Here is a 23,581-nt window from a genome sequence, read left to right on the forward strand (position 1 = left end):
TTTGATGGGCACAGTGGCTGCGTTTGATGGGCACAGTGGCTGCTTTTGATGGCACAGTGGCTGCAATTGATGGGCACAGTGGCTGCAATTGATGGGCACAGTGGCTGCAATTGATGGGCACAGTGGCTGCTATTGATGGGAACAGTGGCTGCATTTGATGGGCACAGTGACTGCATTTGATGGGCACAGTGGCTGCATTGGAATCCATAGTCCAGCGCCCTGATATATAGATCACAGGTCACAGTGGCTGCATTTGATGGGCACCATGGCTGAGTTTGATGGGCACAGTGGCTGCGTTTGATGGGCACAGTGGCTGCGTTTGATGGGCACAGTGGCTGCGTTTGATGGGCACAGTGGCTGCAATTAATGGCACAGTGACTGCATTTGATGGGCACAGTGGCTGCAATTGATGGGCACAGTGGCTGCTTTTGATGGCACAGTGGCTGCAATTGATGGGCACAGTGGCTGCAATTGATGGCACAGTGGCTGCAATTGATGGGCACAGTGGCTGCAATTGATGGGCACAGTGGCTGCAATTGATGGGCACAGTGGCTGCTATTGATGGGAACAGTGGCTGCATTTGATGGGCACAGTGACTGCATTTGATGGGCACAGTGGCTGCATTGGAATCCATAGTCCAGCGCCCTGATATATAGATCAGGGGGCCGGACGCATGGATAGGGAAAGCAGCACCTGTGCACCCTCTATGGATGGGCCGCCACTGGGACTACACCTATAGCAAGGTCATTATCTGACTTTAGTCCAAGCTGCACAGTTTCTTTTTATGCATAGCGGGGTGTGTGTGTGTGCTGGTTAAATGCCACCGGGGGGGGGGGGGGGTCACAGTGGCTGCCTTTGATAGGCACAGTGGCTGCAATTGATGGCACAGTGGCTGCATTTGATGGGCACAGTGGCTGCATTTGATGGGCACAGTGGCTGCAATTGATTGGCCACAGTGGCTGCTATTGATGGGCACAGTGGCTGCTATTGATGGGCACAGTGGCTGCTATTGATGGGCACAGTGGCTGCATTTGATGGGGCACAGTGAGGCTGTATTTGATGGGCACAGTGAGGCTGCATTTGATGGGCACAGTGAGGCTGCAATTGATGGGCACAGTGAGGCTGCACTTGATGGGGCACAGTAAGGCTGCAATTGATGGGGCACAGTGAGGCTGCATTTGATGGACACAGTGAGGCTGCATTTGATGGACACAGTGAGGCTGCAATTGATGGACACAGTGAGGCTGCAATTGATGGGCACAGTGAGGCTGCAATTGATGGGGCACAGTGGCTCCTATTGATGGGGCACAGTGGCTGCATTTGATGGGCACAGTGAGGCTGCATTTGATGGGCACAGTGAGGCTGCAATTGATGGACACAGTGAGGCTGCAATTGATGGGCACAGTGAGGCTGCAATTGATGGGGCACAGTGAGGCTGCATTTGATGGACACAGTGAGGCTGCATTTGATGGACACAGTGAGGCTGCAATTGATGGGCACAGTGAGGCTGCAATTGATGGGCACAGTGAGGCTGCAATTGATGGGGCACAGTGGCTCCTATTGATGGGGCACAGTGGCTGCATTTGATGGGCACAGTGAGGCTGCATTTGATGGGCACAGTGAGGCTGCAATTGATGGACACAGTGAGGCTGCAATTGATGGACACAGTGAGGCTGCAATTGATGGGGCACAGTGGCTCCTATTGATGGGGCACAGTGGCTGCATTTGATGGGGCACAGTGGCTGCGTTTGATGGGCACAGTGAGGCTGCAATTGATGGACACAGTGAGGCTGCAATTGATGGGGCACAGTGGCTCCTATTGATGGGGCACAGTGGCTGCATTTGATGGGGCACAGTGGCTGCATTTGATGGGCACAGTGGCTGCATTTGATGGGGCACAGTGGCTGCATTTGATGGGCACAGTGGCTGCATTTGATGGGGCACAGTGGCTGCATGTGATGGGGCTCAATGGCAGCATTTGATGGGCAGAGTGAGGCTGCAATTTATTTATTTTTTTGTCAGTATTTTTCAGTTTGTTTGCGCCCCCCTCCAAAATTTTTGAGCACCAGCCGCCTCTGCGCCTAACCGCTAGGCATCCAGTAGGATCGCCTGACGCCTTGGCCAGTCGGGAAACAAGTCTCACGACCTGCCTCCTGATTGGCGGAGAGGAACTTTAGTGTGAAAATAGCGAAAATTCATTCACTATCGTCACACAACTGGGTGGGCTCGGAGCGCAATGCTCTGCCCCCAAGCCCAACCTTTTTTTGAAGCCTCTGGCTCTAATCAAGTGCTTAAACCCCCCCCCCCCGCAATGGAATCCATAGTCCGATGCCCTGATGTGTAGATCAAGGGGCCAGGCGCATGGATAGGGGAGTCGCCCTTTATCTGCAGGTTTTTGGTAAAGGTGAACTAAACCTTTAAATTATTAGCCAGCTAAGGGCCCCTGAAGAACAAGAGCGCTGCATTGTGGCCCAAATAACAGGTTTGACATGCCTGTCATATACAGGAAGTTTCCAGGATCTGGATTTCAGATTTTGTACTCTGGTACCATCTACAGGTGAAATTTGGTACAGCAGGCCGCCCTTTAAAATGGAATAGTCAGCCTGTTCAAAAGCTATAGCATGACAAGGGTGCAAATGTTTATACATGGACCTGTGACATCTGTTCGGTGTATAAAACTACCAATATGGCTAAAAAGCAGGCCCCAAAACTGCCTTCTGAATGCTTGAAACTGACCCCAGGCAGACTGCCCACTAGTGCCAGGACAAGGTCCTTCAGCGCCCAAGGGAAAAAGTCCAAGGTGCCCCCCCCATATAAGCTGCAAATGACTTCAGCAGCATAGGCTGTAGGTCCTGAATTTTTTGCACACCCCTCTCTCAGAAACGCCCAAGGCAACTGCCTTTTCTGCCTACCCCTCAGCCCAGCTGCCCACACAGGCTCAGGTTCTGCTCCAAGTTAAGTTCTGCCACCGCCAATCAACAATCCACAGCCAAATCCTCTATGCCAAGGGTAGGCAACCTGGGGCCCTCTAGCTGTTGTGGAACTACATATCCCATGAGGCATTGCAAGGCTGGCAGTTACAATTACTCCCCAGAGGCATGATGGGACTTATAGTTCTGCAACAGCTGGATGGCCCCAGGTTGCCTACCCCTGGTCTATACTATCCCATTATTTAGGAGTAGGTGGGCTTAGCTCAAGTAGGGGGGAGGCTTAGCTCTGAATCAGAGGACATTGCTCCTGGTATAGCAGGGCTCCCCGAATACAAAAAAATGCAACTTGGAGTACTTAAAGGGTTTGATTTACTAAAACTGGAGAGTGCAAAATCTGTGACTCCCAAAAGTATTGAAGCAAAAGCAGGAGAGCCAGGCAATGGGCATTCTCAAAAAGAAGGGGGTCAATGATGGTATCTCTTCACAGGATGGTATCTATCACAGATAACTTGTATATTCTAACTTTGAGGCCAAGTGTCATGGGACACCCATATTTAAGGTGCAACATGACTGTCCACCGTCACCCCCCCCCCCCCCCAACTTACCTGGAGTGCTTCTCCCCGCGGTGCCCTTTTGATATCTGACTTTAGCATATCTCTACTTGTAGAACTTGTAGAACAGCATCATCCATTCAGAAGGATTTATGAATGGGGAGATTACGAGTCCCATCTGCCATCACAGTGAAAGCAGATGGACTCACAGATCGCACCGGCAGCAGGACACTTTTAGTCCATTGTTGACTTCCTCTAGTCCCATAATAAAAGACCTTACCATTGTATGAACCAGGGGCTGCTGCAGGTATATAGGAGCCTGCAATGCACTGATCACCGCTGCAATGCTCTGCAGGCTTGAATGCAAAAATATAATAAATGCACTTTTTGTTGTTTTTTTATATTATGAGTGCATCTGTTACATTTTTGCACAAGGAGGACCAACCCATTTAAACATTATTGCAGGTACCTTTTGGTGCCCACTCTGTAGCCGTATTGCCCGTTTCATACACCTAATATTTTAGGTTCACGTTTAAAAGGATAAGTTCACCGCAGGGAGCATGTTACACTTTACACCCATATTTAGGTGTAACATGCTCCTGCAGTTTTCACTGCCCCCCGCACCTACCCCTGTGACAGCAGGTCGGGGGATCTTCTCCCCGCACCCGCTGTTACAAATTAAAAAGAGCACCGCCGCCGCCCTTTTCAGGACGCAGGACGTATGAATTCCTATGGCGGGGTTGGGGGGGGGGTTTGAAGCACATGATTAGAGCCAGAGGCTCTAATTGGTTACAAAAAAGGGTGGTCTCGGGGGGCAGAGCACTGCCTTCTGATCCCACCCAGTTGTTTTCACACTAAATCTTCTCCCCGCCAATCAGGAAGCAGGTGTGAGACCTGTTTCCCGATTGGCCAAAACGTCAGGCGTCCAATAGGATCTAGCCAGTGGGGGAAGTCGCTGGAGCCAGAGAGGAAGCCCCCCCCCCTGGAGCTGCTGCCTGGACCCCGCACCCACTAGCCTAGAGCCGTTGGCCAGACCCCGCTAGTCTGGAGCTGCTGCCTGGACCCCACACCCACTAACCTAGAGCCATTGGCCAGACCCCGCTAGCCTGGAGCCGCTGCCGAGACCCCGCACCTGCAAGCCTAGAGCTGCTTGCCAGACCCCGCTAGCTTGGAGCAGCTGCCCGGACCTCGCACCCGCTAGCCTGGAGAAGCTGCCCGGCTGCCACGCTGGATGACACCCCCCATCTATCTGGATCTATCTATCCAGGTACGTGCTGGTTGAACCGGCAGACAAGCGGGAGGATTGTTAGTATGGGGGGTATGGTTGCTTGCTGCCCCTCCAAACAAAGAACCCACCAGCCACCACTGGTTACACAGATACCGTTTTTTGCCAGCGAGTGCGAGTACGGATACCTTCGGTCAAGAACTCGCCGTTTCCCAGTACTGATACCTTTGCAGGGTGATTTGAGCCCATACAAAAATGAACGGAATCAAATGGCACTGCAAAGAACCGCATGTGATTTGAACAGGTATGCGGTGCGATTCATGTCCGAATTGAATGCGGTTTCCTGCACCGCTCCTGTATGAACCCAAGCTGAAGTCACTATGACAAGCCTGGATTCACACAGGAGCAATGGGGGAAAACCGCATGTCATTCGGACAGGAATTGCACCACATTCCTATTCAAATCACATGCGATCCTACGCAGTGCGATTTGAGCCCATTCATTTTGTATGGGCTCAAATCGCACTGCAAAGGCATCAGTATCGGAGCATTTGCACGAGTAGGAGTACTGGGGCATTGGTACTGGCAGGGCCATCTTTAAACGCAGGGCAAAAGGGGCAGCTGCCCCGGGTCCAGTCACTGTTGTGGGGCCCAAAGCACCTGCCCTTTTAGCCCACAAATTGTTAAGTGGATGTGTGCCCAGGGTCCAATCAATATTAAAGATGGCCCTGGATAGCGGTATTGGTGCAACCCTAATACTAAGAGTCTGCAGGAGTCTGGCATTGCACCCGTGATCTAATGATCATAGGTGCTATGCTTTCCAGGCTCCTGCGGGGGAAAAAAATAAAAAAAGGCACTTTTTTTATTCTGCAGAAATATGTACATTTATTATTTTTTTACCAAAAGGTGAACTTATCCTTTAAGAAATTCCTCAATAAAGAATACAACTTTTTCCATTGTTAACAGGCTGCTCAGTGGATATGCATTACTCAGCTTGTGACTCAAAGGCTATGTAACTCCTGTTCCTTATCAAATGTGCGGCCACAGAATTCTGTTCAGCTCAACGGAATGTATACTAGACATGTGCAATTCGTTTAGTTCCGATTTCTTTATTATACGAATCTTAACAAATTCGTTAATTCCGAAATTTCCAAAATCTCAGAATTTCCGAAATTACAAATTTATGAATTTTCAAATTTCCGAAAATTCCGAAATTCGAAATTTCACAAATGTAAAAATTCTAAAATTTGGAAATTTGAAAATCCAAGAATAAGAATGAAAATCTGAAAATTCACAAGAATGAAAATCTGAAATATTAACTAATAAATATTAAATTATAGGTATTGGAATGTCCTTTCAAAATTTGGCTATTTGGCTGGAACGTATATTTGAACGAATTATCTGAAATAACGAATGCCGTATCTAAACGAATGGAACGTAACAATCTAATATTAATAAATAACATTAATAACAATAAAATCTTTTTATTATTATTAATTATTCATTTGTTCCATTCCATTTGTTTCGACGCGACATTCTATTTTGGATAATACGTAACTTCAGATAAATGCGTTACGTTCACAAACAGACAAATTTGAAAGGAAATTCCAATACCTATAATTTAATAGTTAGTTATTATTTCGAATTTTACTGATTTTCTTTCTTTTTTTTCAGATTTTTGAATTTCTGAAAATCCGAAATTAGGAATATCGAAAATTAGAAAATCCGAATTTTCGGTTTTCCGAAAAAAGCAAAAAAAGGAAAACGAACAAATTTTTTGTTAGTGCACATTTCTAATGTATACCCTCCTGCCAACCCGTCCATTTCTCAATGGATGGCTCCTGATAAGGGTCCTATTTTCTTACATAAAGTAAAGAATACCAAATCACCAGGAAAAACCCACATTAAATAATTGGCTAGCGGTTAAAGCCTTACCCCAGTTTTTAATATTTTTGTTTAGGTTTCTCTCATACCCCCCCCCCCCATGCTATTTTATGTACTACTTACTCTTTCCATGCCCTTATCTACCACTGGTTCTCTTTCAGGACGAACAACACCCTGGGGTTGAGTTACTAAAAATGGAAAATCTGCTGCAGCTCTGCATAGAAACCAATCAGCTTCCAGGTTTTATTGTCAAACCTTAGTTAAACAAGCTAGAAGCTGATTGGCTACCATGCACAGCTGCATCTCTGCTCTCCGTCATGTGACTGGTTAAAATTCAGTATGTAGAACAATTATATACAATAAAGTTTGGCGGTGTAGAAGCTAGAGTTGGGCTTTAACTCTACTCTAGAAACAATCTATTAAGTTATTAGAAGGACTGAGCTTTCCAATCATTGTGGGGTTTTTACCCCTCCAAAAACAGCACTATACCTGGCTTGGTGACTGGCTAACATGTTGTAGGATAGCTGCACTGCGATTGTTTTTTTGGCATCAAAGGATCTGCAATTTGATTGGCTACTCTGCACAACAACTAAAAACAATGAGCAGCAATTTACTTTGTCTCTTGGCCTAAGAAAATATAAAACTGGCACTGTATATCAGAAAACCTTATGGAATAAGGATGTAGTGGTGACGAGGGGGGAGGGGGTTGATGCCTTGCTATTTAAAGTTCTGTCAGGTCATCGTTGAAATATAAGTGTATGCTGGCTGTATACAGATCGGAATCTAACTTCAGCTCCTCAAATTCATCATCTTCATCTTCCACACCGTTTTCCTCTAATGTCAGATCCATGTTCAGAGGAACACCGCAGTACTTCCATGTGTAACTGGCGGCATGGGCATTGTATGGCAAATAGCGGCGCAGAATCTCCCACATAGTTTCCTCTGAACAGACCTAAAAGACACAAGGGGGACACTATAAACGTCTTATAAAAACAGAGACAGTGCCATCATTCCCTTCTGCATCACCCTGCAGGAGGAGAACAGACTCATAGCTCCCTTCTGTCTGTATCACCCTGCAGGAGGAGAACAGACTCATAGCTCCCTTCTGTCTGTATCACCCTGCAGGAGGAGGACAGACTCATAGCTCCCTTCTGTCTGTATCACCCTGCAGGAGGAGGACAGACTCATAGCCCCCTTCTGTCTGTATCACCCTGCAGGAGGAGGACAGACTCATAGCCCCCTTCTGTCTGTATCACCCTGCAGGAGGAGGACAGACTCATAGCTCCCTTCTGTCTGTATCACCCTGCAGGAGGAGAACAGACTCATAGCTCCCTTCTGTCTGTATCACCCTGCAGGAGGAGGACAGACTCATAGCACCCTTCTGTCTGTATCACCCTGCAGGAGGAGGACAGACTCATAGCTCCCTTCTCTCTGTATTATCCTGCAGGAGGAGGACAGACTCATAGCCCCCTTCTGTCTGTATCACCCTGCAGGAGGAGGACAGACTCATAGCTCCCTTCTGTCTGTATCACCCTGCAGGAGGAGAACAGACTCATAGCTCCCTTCTGTCTGTATCACCCTGCAGGAGGAGGACAGACTCATAGCTCCCTTCTGTCTGTATCACCCTGCAGGAGGAGAACAGACTCATACCCCCTTCTGTCTGTATCACCCTGCAGGAGGAGGACAGACTCATAGCCCCCTTCTGTCTGTATCACCCTGCAGGAGGAGGACAGACTCATAGCCCCCTTCTGTCTGTATCACCCTGCAGGAGGAGGACAGACTCATAGCTCCCTTCTGTCTGTATCACCCTGCAGGAGGAGAACAGACTCATAGCTCCCTTCTGTCTGTATCACCCTGCAGGAGGAGGACAGACTCATAGCTCCCTTCTGTCTGTATCACCCTGCAGGAGGAGAACAGACTCATACCCCCTTCTGTCTGTATCACCCTGCAGGAGGAGGACAGACTCATAGCCCCCTTCTGTCTGTATCACCCTGCAGGAGGAGGACAGACTCATAGCCCCCTTCTGTCTGTATCACCCTGCAGGAGGAGGACAGACTCATAGCTCCCTTCTGTCTGTATCACCCTGCAGGAGGAGAACAGACTCATAGCTCCCTTCTGTCTGTATCACCCTGCAGGAGGAGGACAGACTCATAGCACCCTTCTGTCTGTATCACCCTGCAGGAGGAGGACAGACTCATAGCTCCCTTCTCTCTGTATTATCCTGCAGGAGGAGGACAGACTCATAGCCCCCTTCTGTCTGTATCACCCTGCAGGAGGAGGACAGACTCATAGCTCCCTTCTGTCTGTATCACCCTTCAGGAGGAGGACAGACTCATAGCTCCCTTCTGTCTGTCTCACCCTGCAGGAGGAGGACAGACTCATAGCTCCCTTCTGTCTGTATCACCCTGCAGGAGGAGGACAGACTCATAGCTCCCTTCTGTCTGTCTCACCCTGCAGGAGGAGGACAGACTCATAGCTCCCTTCTGTCTGTATCACCCTGCAGGAGAACAGACTCATAGCTCCCTTCTGTCTGTATCACCCTGCAGGAGGAGGACAGACTCATAGCCCCTTCTGTCTGTATCACCCTGCAGGAGGAGGACAGACTCATAGTCCCCTTCTGTCTGTATCACCCTGCAGGAGGAGGACAGACTCATAGCTCCCTTCTCTCTGTATTATCCTGCAGGAGGAGGACAGACTCATAGCCCCCTTCTGTCTGTATCACCCTGCAGGAGGAGGACAGACTCATAGCTCCCTTCTCTCTGTATTATCCTGCAGGAGGAGGACAGACTCATAGCCCCCTTCTGTCTGTATCATCCTGCAGGAGGAGGACAGACTCATAGCCCCCTTCTGTCTGTATCACCCTGCAGGAGGATTACAGACTCATAGCTCCCTTCTGTCTGTATCCCACTTACCTCCAGGGTATGCTCCTGGGATGTCAGTGTGTTAATGATACGTATGGTCCGGGTTTTGGCAGACAAGATTCCAATTTCATAGGATGGATCCCGCCACCAAGGGCGTCCAAAGTCTGTGTCCCAATCTGAACAGGGGTAGGAAGGGGATATATGGAGAAAACGCCCCTGAGGTGTAGAGTATCTCAAGCAGCCAGTTTGTGGATCTATGAATGTCTTGATCTGTGAACACAGTGACAAAATAAAATGGCTGTCAGCAGAAAAGAACTATAAAAACACATACGAAGGTCAACTATCCCAGCACTTCCCCGGTGTGACAGTTCAGGGACTAACTACTGAAACATGGATCAGAACATGTTCCCCGACATGCTCTCAAGCTATGTTAAAGCGCTGGACGCTGGGCACACTGTGTGAGAGAGCTGGACGCTGGGCACACTGTGTGAGAGAACTGGACGCTGGGCACACTGTGTGAGAGAGCTGGACGCTGGGCACACTGTGTGAGAGAGCTGGACGCTGGGCACACTGTGTGAGAGAGCTGGACGCTGGGCACACTGTGTGAGAGAGCTGGACGCTGGGCACACTGTGTGAGAGCGCTGGACGCTGGGCACACTGTGTGAGAGCGCTGGATGCTGGGCACACTGTGTGAGAGCGCTGGATGCTGGGCACACTGTGTGAGAGAGCTGGATGCTGGGCACACTGTGTGAGAGCGCTGGACGCTGGGCACACTGTGTGAGAGAGCTGGACGCTGGGCACACTGTGTGAGAGAGCTGGACGCTGGGCACACTGTGTGAGAGAGCTGGACGCTGGGCACACTGTGTGAGAGAGCTGGACGCTGGGCACACTGTGTGAGAGAGCTGGACGCTGGGCACACTGTGTGAGAGCGCTGGATGCAGGGCACACTGTGTGAGAGCGCTGGATGCTGGGCACACTGTGTGAGAGCGCTGGATGCTGGGCACACTGTGTGAGAGAGCTGGATGCTGGGCACACTGTGTGAGAGCGCTGGATGCTGGGCACACTGTGTGAGAGAGCTGGACGCTGGGCACACTGTGTGAGAGCGCTGGATGCAGGGCACACTGTGTGAGAGCGCTGGATGCTGGGCACACTGTGTGAGAGAGCTGGATGCTGGGCACACTGTGTGAGAGCGCTGGATGCTGGGCACACTGTGTGAGAGAGCGCTGGATGCTGGGCACACTGTGTGAGAGAGCTGGATGCTGGGCACACTGTGTGTGAGAGCGCTGGATGCTGGGCACACTGTGTGAGAGAGCTGGATGCTGGGCACACTGTGTGAGAGCGCCGGATGCTGGGCACACTGTGTGAGAGCACTGGACAGGCCACGTGAGAGCGCTGGACACTGGGCACACCGTGTGAGAACACTGGACACGTCACGTGAGAGCGCTGGATGCTGGGCACACTGTGTGGTTGGATGCAGTGCTACTTAGACACTGTGAGTTGCTGGGCATAGACGGGGGGGCACTGTGAGTATTGAGGTATTATGGACACTAGAAAACTGTCCCCATATGTAGCTCAGGCTAATGCCCCGTACACACGGTCGGATTTTCCGATAGAAAATGTCCGATCGGAGCGTGTTGTCGGAAATTCAGACCGTGTGTGGGCTCCATCGGACATTTTCCATCGGATTTTCCGACACACAAAGTTGGAGAGCAGGAGATAAAATTTTCCGACAACAAAATCTGTTGTCGGAAATTCCGATCGTGTGTACACAAATCCAACGGACAAAGTGCCACGCATGCTCAGAATAAATAAAGAGATGAAAGCTATTGGCCACTGCCCCGTTTATAGTCCCGACGTACGTGTTTTACGTCACCGCGTTTAGAACGATCGGATTTTCCGCCAACTTTGTGTCACCGTGTGTATGCAAGACAAGTTTGAGCCAACATCCGTCGGAAAAAATCCTAGGATTTTGTTGTCGGAATGTCCGAACAAAGTCCGACCGTGTGTACGCCCTATAAGTCCATTGACTGAATGTCAGTTTTAACCACTCCACTCAATGTTGTATATATTTTATAAATGTCTTTGTTATCTCCCTTTTTTTTTTTGCTATGAATAAAAATGTATAATATGGTTTTAATATGCCTATAAAGTCCATTCATTCCTCTCTAATTTGCTAGTGATTTACTGAGGTAATGTAACTGGGGTACTGTGAGTACTGAGGTATTGTAGTGGTCAGGAGGAGAGGATGTCGGGGGGCCGTGTGTTGGGTGGTCAGGAGGAGAGGATGCTGGGGGCCGTGTGTTCGGTGGTCAGGGGGGGAGGATGCTGGGAGCCGTGTATTCGGTGGTCAGGAGGAGAGGATGCCGAGGGCCGTTTGTTCGGTGGTCAGGAGGAGAGGATACCGGGGGCCGTTTGTTCGGTGGTCAGGAGGAGAGGATGCTGGGGGCCATGTGTTCAGTGGTCGGGGGGGAGGATGCTGGGAGCCGTGTATTTGGTGGTCAGGAGGAGAGGATGCTGGGGGCCGTGTGTTCAGTGGTCAGGGGGGGAGGATGCTGGGAGCCGTGAATTCGGTGGTCAGGAGGAGAGGATGCCGAGGGCCGTTTGTTCGGTGGTCAGGAGGAGAGGATGCCGGGGGCCGTGTGTTCGGTGGTCAGGAGGAGAAAATGCCAGGAGCCGTGTGTTCGGTGGTCGGGGGGGAGGATGCCGGGAGCCGTGTGTTCAGTGGTCAGGAGGAGAAAATGACAGGAGCCGTGTGTTCGGTGGTCGGGGGGGAGGATGCCGGGAGCCATGTGTTCAGTGGTCAGGAGGAGAGGATGCCGAGGCCATTTGTTCGGTGGTCAGGAGAGGATGCCGGGGGCCGTGTGTTCGGTGGTCAGGAGGAGAGAATGCCGGGGGCCGTGTGTTCGGTGGTCAGGAGGAGAGGATGCCGTGGGCCTTATGATCAGTGGTCAGGAGGAGGGGATGCCGGGAGCCGTGTGTTCGGTGGTCAGGAGGAGAGGATGCTGGGGGCTGTGTGTTCAGTGGTCAGGAGGAGAGGATGCCGGTGGCCTTGTGTTCGGTGGTCAGGAAGAGAGGATGCTGGGGGCCGTGTGTTCGGTGGTCAGGAGGAGAGGATGCCGGTGGCTGTGTGTTCGGTGGTCAGGAGGAGAGGATGCCGGGGGCCGTGTGTTCAGTGGTCAGGAGGAGAGGATGCCAGGAGCCGTGTGTTTGGTGGTCAGGAGGAGAGGATGCCTGGAGCCGTGTGTTTGGTGGTCAGGAGGAGAGGATGCTGGGGGCCGTGTGTTCGGTGGTCAGGAGGAGAGGATGCCGGGAGCCATGTGTTTGGTGGTCAGGAGGAGAGGATGCTGGGGGCCGTGTGTTCAGTGGTCAGGAGGAGAGGATACCGGTGGCCGTGTGTTCGGTGGTCAGGAAGAGAGGATGCCGTGGGCCTTATGATCAGTGGTCAGGAGGAGGGGATGCCGGGAGCCGTGTGTTCGGTGGTCAGGAGGAGAGAATGCCGGGGGCCGTGTGTTCGGTGGTCAGGAGGAGAGGATGCCGTGGGCCTTATGATCAGTGGTCAGGAGGAGGGGATGCCGGGAGCCGTGTGTTCGGTGGTCAGGAGGAGAGGATGCCGGGGGCCGTGTGTTCAGTGGTCAGGAGGAGAGGATGCCGGTGGCCTTGTGTTCGGTGGTCAGGAAGAGAGGATGCTGGGGGTCGTGTGTTCGGTGGTCAGGAGGAGAGGATGCCAGGAGCCGTGTGTTTGGTGGTCAGGAGGAGAGGATGTCGGGAGCCGTGTGTTCAGTGGTCAGGAGGAGAGGATGCCAGGAGCCGTGTGTTTGGTGGTCAGGAGGAGAGGATGTCGGGAGCCGTGTGTTTGGTGGTCAGGAGGAGAGGATGCTGGGGGCCGTGTGTTCGGTGGTCAGGAGGAGAGGATGCTGGGGGCCGTATGTTCGGTGGTCAGGAGGAGAGGATGTCGGGGGGCCGTGTGTTCGGTGGTCAGGAGGAGAGGATGCCGGGGGCTGTGTGTTCGGTGGTCAGGAGGAGAGGATGCCGGGGGCCGTGTGTTCGGTGGTCAGGAGGAGAGGATGCTGGGGGCCGTGTGTTCGGTGGTCAGGAGGAGAGGATGCTGGGGGCCGTGTGTTCGGTGGTCAGGAGGAGAGGATGCCGGGGGCCGTGTGTTCGGTGGTCAGGAGGAGAGGATGCTGGGGGCCGTGTGTTCGGTGGTCAGGAGGAGAGGATGCTGGGGGCCGTGTGTTCGGTGGTCAGGAGGAGAGGATGCCGGGGGCCGTGTGTTCGGTGGTCAGGAGGAGAGGATGCCAAGAGCCGTGTGATCAGTGAGAAGCAGCAGGATCATAAGCGAAAGACACCAGGGGGAAAGACACCATGTTATCTGTGTTTAGGAAATTCCAAACAGTTTATTAAACAACCAGTGCTCAGAATAGGGTAAAGTTAAAAGTTTTATTTGGATTATCCCCATTATATTAGCAGGTAAAATGTCCAACAGGACTAGTGATGCGACCAAGTGCACATCTTGCTCCATGCATACGCTCATTGAACAGCGGCTCGCGGGTGAATACTGCTGTACGAGATGTGAGCAAGTGATCTGCAACACTGTGCAGAATATACAGACTCCCTCCCCTAGCTGCCAGGGGAATGACTACTCTAATAAGGATGGGGGCAAGGTTACAGGCAAGGTTACAGGCAAGGATAGACAGATTCTGGTGGTAGTGGACTGGAATTTTTAGAAGTACAGATAAGTCAGATAAGTCCCCAAGGGCGTGATCGCCGAATGTTTTGGTTCGGCACATTGTGGATCTGAAGGACAGATTGTTGGGTGGGGATGGGGAGGACCCAGCTGTCATGGTACACATTGGTACCAATGAGAAAGTTAGAGGAAGATGGAGAGTCCTAAAAAAAAATAATTTCAGGGACTTAGGAGCTATATTGAAGAAAAGGACCTCCAAAGTGGTATTGAAGAAAATACTGCCAGTACCTCGAGCCACACCAAAGAGGCAGCGGAAGCTTAAGGAGCTTAACAAGTGGCTGAGGATCTGGTGCAGGAAGGAGGGTTTCAGGTTCCTGTTCTCAGTTAGTTTCTGGTTTGGTTGGTTACCGGCTCTATAGTAGGAACAGACTGCACCTAAATGGGGAGGGAGCAGTTCTGTTGGGGGAGAAGATGCCCAAAAAGTTGGAGGAACTTTTAAACTAGGAGATGGGGGGGGGCCTAACATTGTAACATCATTTTCCGTTACATACAAAAAAAAAAAAAAAGGGTAATATATATATATATATATATATATATATATATAATTTTTTTTTTTTTTTTTTTAAATCATTAAAGTGTATTATTTTCCCCAAAAGACGAAAAAAACGCTGCATAAAAAATGTGTGACATAGAAAATTGCAACATCACCCATTTTATCCTCTAGCCACCTCAGGACCGCCCACAGTATATATACACGTCATCACTTTGATGTTTAATACCGGGGTCATGTCAGCTAGTTGCCATAACCCCAGTATTTTTTTTAAAACTGTGGACGATTCTTTGTAAGATAAAAGTGATCACGGTGGCGGATTCGCCACTGGATAACTTTTAGAGTTGGTGGGAGAGGTGGCCCCCCCGCCGCTTCCCGGTCGTCTCTGGGCTTACCGGACCTGTCAGTTAACCTGGAGCCGATTCAGGGATGGGCAGGAAGCAGAGTGAGGGCAAGATAGCCCTCACTTGGCTCTATGCCCTTGGAGGATCAGAGCGCCCACATATGTAAACAGTGCTCAAACCACACATGGGAGGTATCGCCGCGATTGTTATGCCCTGTACACACGGTCGGACATTGATCGGACATTCCGACAACAAAATCCATGGATTTTTTCCGACGGATGTTGGCTCAAACTTGTCTTGCATACACACGGTCACACAAAGTTGTCGGAAAATCCGATCGTTCTGAACGCGGTGACGTAAAACACGTACGTCGGGACTATAAACGGGGCAGTAGTCAATAGCTTTCGTTTCTTAATTTATTCTGAGCATGCGTGGCACTTTGTGCGTCAGATTTGTGTACACACGATCGGAATTTCCGACAACGGATTTTGTTTTCGGAAAATTTTATAGCAAGCTCTCAAACTTTGTGTGTCGGAAATTCTTATGGAAAATGTGTGATGGAGCCTACACACGGTCAGATTTTCAGACAACAAGGTCCTATCACACATTTTCCATCGGAAAATCCTATCGTGTGTACAGGGCATTAGAGTGAGAGCAACAATTCTAGTACAAGATCTCCTCTATAACTGTAAACTGGTAACCTGTAAACATTTATAAAGCGTCGCCTATGGAGATTTTTCAGTACCGAAGTTTGGCCCCATTATATATAAATTTATATATGTATATATACAGAGTATATATATATATATATATAAATTTATTTATATATGTATATATACAGAGTATATATATATATTTAGGTTTGTCCATCGGATCGGGTCCCAGCGCTGCCATTTGAACTAAGGGAAGCAGGCAGTGGAGCCTTGCAGCTTCACTGCCCACTTCCTACTGTGCATGCGTGAGTCGTGCGGCGCTTTGTGAATGGCCGGCTGTGTTATGGGACACACACAGTTCCCAGAAGGCAGCGCGCCCCATTCCCCAGAAGACAACGCGAGGAGGAAAAGAATGAAGATCACCGCGGAAAAGGAAGTGGCAGATTAGGACGATCTGCCTAGCAACAGCCATTTCTGGTAAGTAAAAAAAATTGTTTTTTTTTTCAATTTTTTTTTTCACATTTTTAGGAGCCTTTTTATGTAATTTTTTTTTTTTTAGGGTCGACCTCCGCTTTAAGTTGAATCTGTTTGTAAGTCGGAACAGGTACATTTTTTAAGTGTAGCTCTAACCAAAAAAACAATTTTTAAGCTTTTTGGATAACATAGGGAAGGGTTATCACCCCTGTAACATTTGTTTTGCTGTCTGCTCCCCTGTTCAGAAGATTTCACCTCACTTTCTGTCCCTATGACAGTTGGATTTAGAAAATTTTGGGTTGTTGTGGAAACAAGGATTGGTGATAAATCATCAGTGGAGACACGTTTTTCCCATAATATCTCTTACAGGAGAGAATTTCCCTTCCTAGGGGTAGATTTCCGCTCACTTCCTGTTGTCTCCTTCCGTTTGTAAGTCGGAGTTACTTGTAACTAGGGGACTGCCTGTGTATGTGTGTGTATATATATATATATATATATATATATATATATATATATATATATATATATATATATATATATATATATATATATATATATATGTATATACACACACATACATACATACATACACACACACATATATATTTGGGGGTTCTAAGTAATTTTCTAGCAAAAAAATACTGAACCTGTAAAAAAAAAAAAAAGTGTCAGAAAAAGGCCTGGTCTCATTTCTTGAGGCCTGCAAATGCCAGGAAAGTACAAATACCCCCCAAATCGCCCCTTTTTGGAAAGAAGACAGTCCAAAGTATTTAGTAAGAGGCATGGAGAGTTGTTTTTTTTTAAGTTGTATTTATTTGTTACAATTTTGTGGAAATTTAAAAAAAATATATAGCTTTTTTTTTTTTTTTTCACAAAGTTGTCATCGTAACAAGTTATTTCTCACACACAGCAAAGGCATATTTATAATTATAATAAAGATGAAGCTATCTGTAAAACTTTTCTAAGGTTTCATTCATGAAACCTTGTTTACTACAGTGATGCTCTGATTGGTCACAGCTATTACATGGTATAAGGTTGCTGTGATTGACCCAGGTACCATGTGATCATTGTGACCAATCACAGAGATCACACAGTAAGCAAGGTGTCATGAATGACATTCCTTACTTACTACTGTAACTGTGATTGGTCACAGCGATCACATGGCACCAGGGCTGCTCACAGTGGCCCAGGACCGCAATCAGTAATCTCCTGTGTCCACAGACAGCGCTGCTGTAGGCTCTAGGGCAGGGATATGCAATTAGTGGACCTCCAGCTGTTGCAAAACTACAAGTCCAATCATGCCTCTGCCTGTGGGTGTCATGCTTGTGGCTGTCTGTGTCTTGCTATGCCTCATGGAACTTGTAGTTCTGCAACAGCTGGAGGTCCGCTAATTGCATATCCCTGCTCTAGAGAGCGCACACCAGCCGTTGAGGTGGGAGGATGTATGGGAACGTCCACCTGCATCAGCACTGCACCCGTCCAGCAATGACCTGATAGTTTACATAAAGAGGCATTCTCTAATTTCTACTTACATCGCCTGTCTTGGGATTGAACCAATGACTGATATCCTTCCCTGCAGCTTCAATAATTGGCTTCAACAAAATGTCACCTAAAAGGAGACACAGGATAGAAATGTAAATGCCCCGCTCACAAGCAAACAGAGGGACAGACAGTAAAGTAAGGACAATACAGGGGGACAGGTGACAAAGGACACACAGGGACAGTGCGAGGGGACAGGTAGGGGGGGGGGGGTCAGGTGAGGGGGGAACACATAGGGACAGTGCAAGGGGATTGGTGAGGGGGGGGGAAACGACACATAGGGACAGTAAGTGGGGGCATAGAGACAGTACGGGGGGAGAGGAGAGGGGGGACACATTGGGACAGTAAGGGAGGGCAGCTAAAGGGGATACATAGGGATAGTACGGGGGGACAGGTGAGGGGGCACGTAGGGACAGTAAGGGGGAATAGTGCGGGGAAAAGTCAGGTGGGACACACAGGGATAGTAAGGAGGGGGGGGGGATACAGGGACAATACAGGGGGACAGGTGACAAGGGACACACAGGGACAGTGCGAGTGGACAGGTGAGGAGGAGCACATAGGGACAGTGCGAGGGGACAGGTGAGGGGGGGGGACGACACATAGGGACAGTAAGGGGGGCATAGAGACAGTACGGGGGGGGCAGGTGAGGAGGGCCACATAGGGGCAGTACGGGGGGGGACAGGAGAGGGGGGACACATTGGGACAGTAAGGGGGGGACAGGTAAAGCGGGGACACATAGGGACAGTTCAGGGGGACAGGAGAGGGGGGACACATTGGGACAGTAAGGGGGGGACAGGTAAAGGGGGGCCACATAGGGACAGTACGGGGGGACAGGTGAGGAGGGGCAGTAGGGGGGGACAGGTGAGGAGGGCCACATAGGGGCAGTACAGGGGGACAGGTGAGGAGGGCCACATAGGGGCAGTACGGGGGGACAGGTGAGGAGGGCCACATAGGGGCAGTACGGGGGGACAGGTGAGGAGGGCCACATAGGGGCAGTACGGGGGGACAGGTGAGGAGGGCCACATATGGGCAGTACGGTGGGGACAGGAGAGGGGGGACACATTGGGACAGTAAGGGGGGGCAGGTAAAGGGGGGACACATAGGGACAGTACAGGGGGACAGCTGAGGGGGGGGATATAAGGACAGTAAGGGGGGACAGGTGAGGGGGGCACGTAGGGACAGTAAGGGGGGTGCATAGGGACAGTAAGGGGGAAAAGTCAGGGGGGGGGACACACAGGGACAGTAAGGAGGGGGGATACAGGGACAATACAGGGGGACAGGTGACAAGGGACACACAGGGACAGGGGAGAGGGGGGACACATAGGGACAGTAAGGGGGGGGTCAGGTGAGGGGGAAAACATAGGGACAGTGCAAGGGGATAGGTGAGGGGGGGAAACGACACATAAGGACAGTAAGTGGGGGCATAGAGACAGTACGGGGGGAGAGGAGAGGGGGCACACATTGTAACAGTAAGGGGGGGGACAGCTAAAGGGGGGATACATAGGGACAGTACGGGGGGGACAGGTGAGGGGGGCACGTAGGGACAGTAAGGGGGGATAGGGATAGTGCGGGGGAAAAGTCAGGGGGTGACACACAAGGACAGTAAGGAGGGGGGGATACAGGGACAATACAGGGGGACAGGTGACAAGGGACACACAGGGACAGTGCGAGGGTTCAGGTGAGGAGGAGCACATAGGGACAGTGCGAGGGGACAGGTGAGGGGGGGGGGGGCGACACATAGGGACAGTAAGGGGGGGACAAGTGAGGAGGGCCACATAGGGGCAGTACGGGGGGGACAGGAGAGGGGGGACACATTGGGACAGTAAGGGGGAGGACAGGTAAAGGGGGGACACATAGGGACAGTACAGGGGGACAGGAGGGGGGGGGACACATTGGGACAGTAAGGGGGGGGGAACAGGTAAAGGGGGGAAATAGAGACAGTACAGGGGGGGACAGGTGAGGAGGGTCACATAAGGGCAGTACGGGGGGGGACAGGAGAGGGGGGACACATTGGGACAGTAATGGGGGGGGACAGCTAAAGGGGGGACACATAGGGACAGTACGGGCCGGACAGGTGAGGGGGGATAGGGAAAGTGCAGGGGAAAAGTCAGGGGGGGACACACAGGGACAGTAAGGAGGGGGGGATACAGGGACAATACAGGGGGACAGGTGACAAGGGACACACAGGGACAGTAAGGGGGAGCGGGCAAAGAGACAGTGGGGGGGGGGGGACACAGAGACAGTGAGAGGGGACAAAAGAGATGGGGCATATAGGGACAGTAAGGGAGGGAATCAGGGGGACACACAGGGACAGGACAGGAAGTGATAGTAAATCTCTCCAGCAGGGACACTAACAAAAACTAAATGATTTCAGTGACTTCCTGTCCCAGTGACCCCCCCCCCCCCATTTCTTGTAAGGTGTCACATGAACAGGAAGTGAGGGAGAATCTGCCCTTTGGGAGGGTCACAGATAAAGATATAACCAATAACAGAAGACATATCAGTCCATATTGGGGCGATATAGAATGGAGCTCTATGTGTACAATATGGGTTGTCAGTGTCCGGGGTCACCTCTGTAGTGGGCGGCCAGTGGGGTGAGGTCATACACCCTTCCCAGGTACGACACCCACAGGTCGGCGGCGGTGCAGTGACGGGACACCTCCCTGGGAGTGAAGAACGGAGCTCTCGCCGGAGACATGATTGAAGGTGTCTTGGTTACCCCGGCAACGGGACGCGCAGCGCCCTCCTTCCGCCCTCATACACTATTTCCGGTTTGGTTTCCGCACTTTTGCGTTCCACTGAGCTCCGATAGGACGTCACATCCGGTGTACAATCATTATAGGCTGTGCAATTGGCTAAAGGTTGTATTGGGGCGTACCCTTTCCGTTAGTGGCTGGGTTGTGTGCTTCCCATAGTGCACTGCGGGGAGAGGAGATGGCAGCTGTGCTGGAGGAGAATGGATGTAGTCCCCCTCCTGGGGTGAGTACGACCTCCCCACCCCCACCATTCCTTTATAGAGGTCTAAGAGGGGGTCCTATACAGGGACTGGGAGGAGGAGGAGCTCCCCAGAGACCAGGGGGTCCTATATATGGACTGGAAGGAGGAGGAGCCCCCCAGAGACCAGGGGGTCCTATATATGGACTGGAAGGAGGAGGAGCTCCCCAGAGACCAGGGGGTCCTATATATGGACTGGAAGGAGGAGGAGCCCCCCAGAGACCGGGGGGTCCTATATGTGGACTGGGAGGGGGAGGAGCTCCCCAGAGACCGGGGGGTCCTATACAGGGACTGGGAGGGGGCTCCCCAGAGACCGGGGGGTCCTGTACAGGGACTGGGAGGAGGGGGGGGCTCCCCAGAGACCGGGGGGTCCTATACAGGGACTGGGAGGAGGAGGGAGCTCCCCAGAGACCGGGGGGTCCTATATATGGACTGGGGGGGGGCTCCCCAGAGACCGGGGGGTCCTATATATGGACTGGGAGGAGGGGGGGCTCCCCAGAGACCGGGGGGGTCCTGTACAGGGACTGGGAGGAGGGGGGGCTCCCCAGAGACCGGGGAGGGTCCTGTACATGGACTGGGTGGAGGGGGTGCTCTCCAGAGACCGGGGAGGGTCCTGTACAGGGACTGGGAGGAGGGGGGGGCTCCCCAGAGACCGGGGGGTCCTATACAGGGACTGGGAGGAGGAGGGAGCTCCCCAGAGACCGGGGGGTCCTATATATGGACTGGGGGGGGCTCCCCAGAGACCGGGGGGTCCTATATATGGACTGGGAGGAGGGGGGGCTCCACAGAGACCGGGGGGTCCTGTACAGGGACTGGGAGGAGGGGGGGCTCCCCAGAGACCGGGGGGTCCTGTACAGGGACTGGGAGGAGGGGGGGCTCCCCAGAGACCGGGGAGGGTCCTGTACATGGACTGGGTGGAGGGGGTGCTCTCCAGAGACCAGGGGGGTCCTGTACAGGGACTGGGAGGAGGAGGGGCTCCCGAGAGACCGGGGGGTCCTGCACAGGGACTGGGAGGAGGAGGGGGCTCCCCAGAGACTGGGGGGGTCCTGTACAGGGACTGGGAGGAGGAGGGGGCTCCCCAGAGACCGGGGGGGTCCTGTACAGGGACTGGGAGGAGGAGGGGGCTCCCCAGAGACCGGGGGGGTCCTGTACGGGGACTGGGAGGAGGAGGGGGCTCCCCAGAGACCGGGGGGGTCCTGTACGGGGACTGGGAGGAGGAGGGGGCTCCCCAGAGACCGGGGGGGTCCTGTACAGGGACTGGGAGGAGGAGGGGGCTCCCCAGAGACCGGGGGGGTCCTGTACGGGGACTGGGAGGAGGAGGGGGCTCCCCAGAGACCGGGGGGGTCCTGTACGGGGACTGGGAGGAGGAGGGGGCTCCCCAGAGACCGGGGGGTCCTGTACGGGGACTGGGAGGAGGAGGGGGCTCCCCAGAGACCGGGGGGGTCCTGTACGGGGACTGGGAGGAGGAGGGGGCTCCCCAGAGACCGGGGGGGTCCTGTACGGGGACTGGGAGGAGGAGGGGGCTCCCCAGAGACCGGGGGGGTCCTGTACGGGGACTGGGAGGAGGAGGGGGCTCCCCAGAGACCGGGGGGGTCCTGTACGGGGACTGGGAGGAGGAGGGGGCTCCCCAGAGACCGGGGGGGTCCTGTACGGGGACTGGGAGGAGGAGGGGGCTCCCCAGAGACCGGGGGGGTCCTGTACGGGGACTGGGAGGAGGAGGGGGCTCCCCAGAGACCGGGGGGGTCCTGTACGGGGACTGGGAGGAGGAGGGGGCTCCCCAGAGACCGGGGGGGTCCTGTACGGGGACTGGGAGGAGGAGGGGGCTCCCCAGAGACCGGGGGGGTCCTGTACGGGGACTGGGAGGAGGAGGGGGCTCCCCAGAGACCGGGGGGGTCCTGTACGGGGACTGGGAGGAGGAGGGGGCTCCCCAGAGACCGGGGGGGTCCTGTACGGGGACTGGGAGGAGGAGGGGGCTCCCCAGAGACCGGGGGGGTCCTGTACGGGGACTGGGAGGAGGAGGGGGCTCCCCAGAGACCGGGGGGGTCCTGTACGGGGACTGGGAGGAGGAGGGGGCTCCCCAGAGACCGGGGGGGTCCTGTACGGGGACTGGGAGGAGGAGGGGGCTCCCCAGAGACCGGGGGGGTCCTGTACGGGGACTGGGAGGAGGAGGGGGCTCCCCAGAGACCGGGGGGGTCCTGTACGGGGACTGGGAGGAGGAGGGGGCTCCCCAGAGACCGGGGGGTCCTGTACGGGGACTGGGAGGAGGAGGTTGTACACAGACATTGTAGTAGAGCTTGAATGTTATGTATTGGTAGGACCTGGATGTGGGGCCCCGGAACAACGCCCGCCGTAAGCTGCAGACTCTCCTGAACAAAAACATGCGGATAGAGATGACAGATGGACGCTCCCTGATTGGCTGCTTCCTCTGTACAGACCGGGACTGTAACGTCATCCTCGGTTCAGCCCAGGAATTCCTCCGTCCCTCAGGTGAGACCCCATTGGACGTTCAAAAGGTCTAAGAGGTGATCCAGCAGTCCCAGTTTAAATGCCAACTAGGGGTACAAAAAAAATAATAATCTACCCCCCCCCCCAAGCCATCACTCTGTCCCTGTCCAGGACTGACATCTGAAGATAAAGAGCATTGTGTAATAGGTGACTGTCCTCCTGTACCTCTTACCTGTGCAGAGTCCTGAGGAGGACTGGAGGACACTTTTCTGGCTTGAGGTCCACTCTATGGTTGGCCTATAAAACATGTAACAATATCGCCTCCTAGTGGCACAAGGTAACTATTGTTAAATAGAAACTCCGGGCACATAAAATGTGATCATCAACCACTTCAGCCCCAGAAGACTTTACCCCCTTCCTGACCAGAGCACTTTTTGACAATTGTGCG

At 52.5% G+C, this 23,581-nt stretch overlaps 2 protein-coding genes across 3 annotated transcripts in view; one reads left to right on the top strand and one right to left on the bottom strand.

Moving 5' to 3' along the window:
* Positions 1 to 6,774: 6,774 nt before the first annotated feature.
* Positions 6,775 to 20,484, bottom strand: CYB5D1 (cytochrome b5 domain containing 1). The gene is made up of 4 exons (XM_073624188.1): positions 20,266 to 20,484; positions 17,688 to 17,764; positions 9,502 to 9,720; positions 6,775 to 7,541 (listed from the first exon to the last, which is right to left on the bottom strand). Exons 1-4 carry the CDS (start codon positions 20,390 to 20,392, stop codon positions 7,311 to 7,313), a joined length of 654 nt encoding a protein of 217 aa, XP_073480289.1. The 5' UTR covers positions 20,393 to 20,484; the 3' UTR covers positions 6,775 to 7,310.
* Positions 20,485 to 20,564: 80 nt separating this feature from the next.
* The window catches only part of NAA38 (N-alpha-acetyltransferase 38, NatC auxiliary subunit), a 47,251-nt gene continuing 44,234 nt past the window's right edge, over positions 20,565 to 23,581 (top strand). For both annotated transcript variants that reach the window (XM_073622969.1, XM_073622968.1), the window contains exons 1-2: positions 20,565 to 20,673; positions 23,004 to 23,175. In XM_073622969.1, coding sequence (XP_073479070.1) covers positions 20,629 to 20,673; positions 23,004 to 23,175 — 217 coding nt within the window. In that variant the 5' untranslated portion in view covers positions 20,565 to 20,628. The remainder of the gene's footprint in view (positions 20,674 to 23,003; positions 23,176 to 23,581) is intronic.

Source organism: Aquarana catesbeiana, linkage group LG03 (assembly GCF_042186555.1).
Source record: "Aquarana catesbeiana isolate 2022-GZ linkage group LG03, ASM4218655v1, whole genome shotgun sequence".
Lineage (NCBI taxonomy): Eukaryota > Metazoa > Chordata > Amphibia > Anura > Ranidae > Aquarana > Aquarana catesbeiana.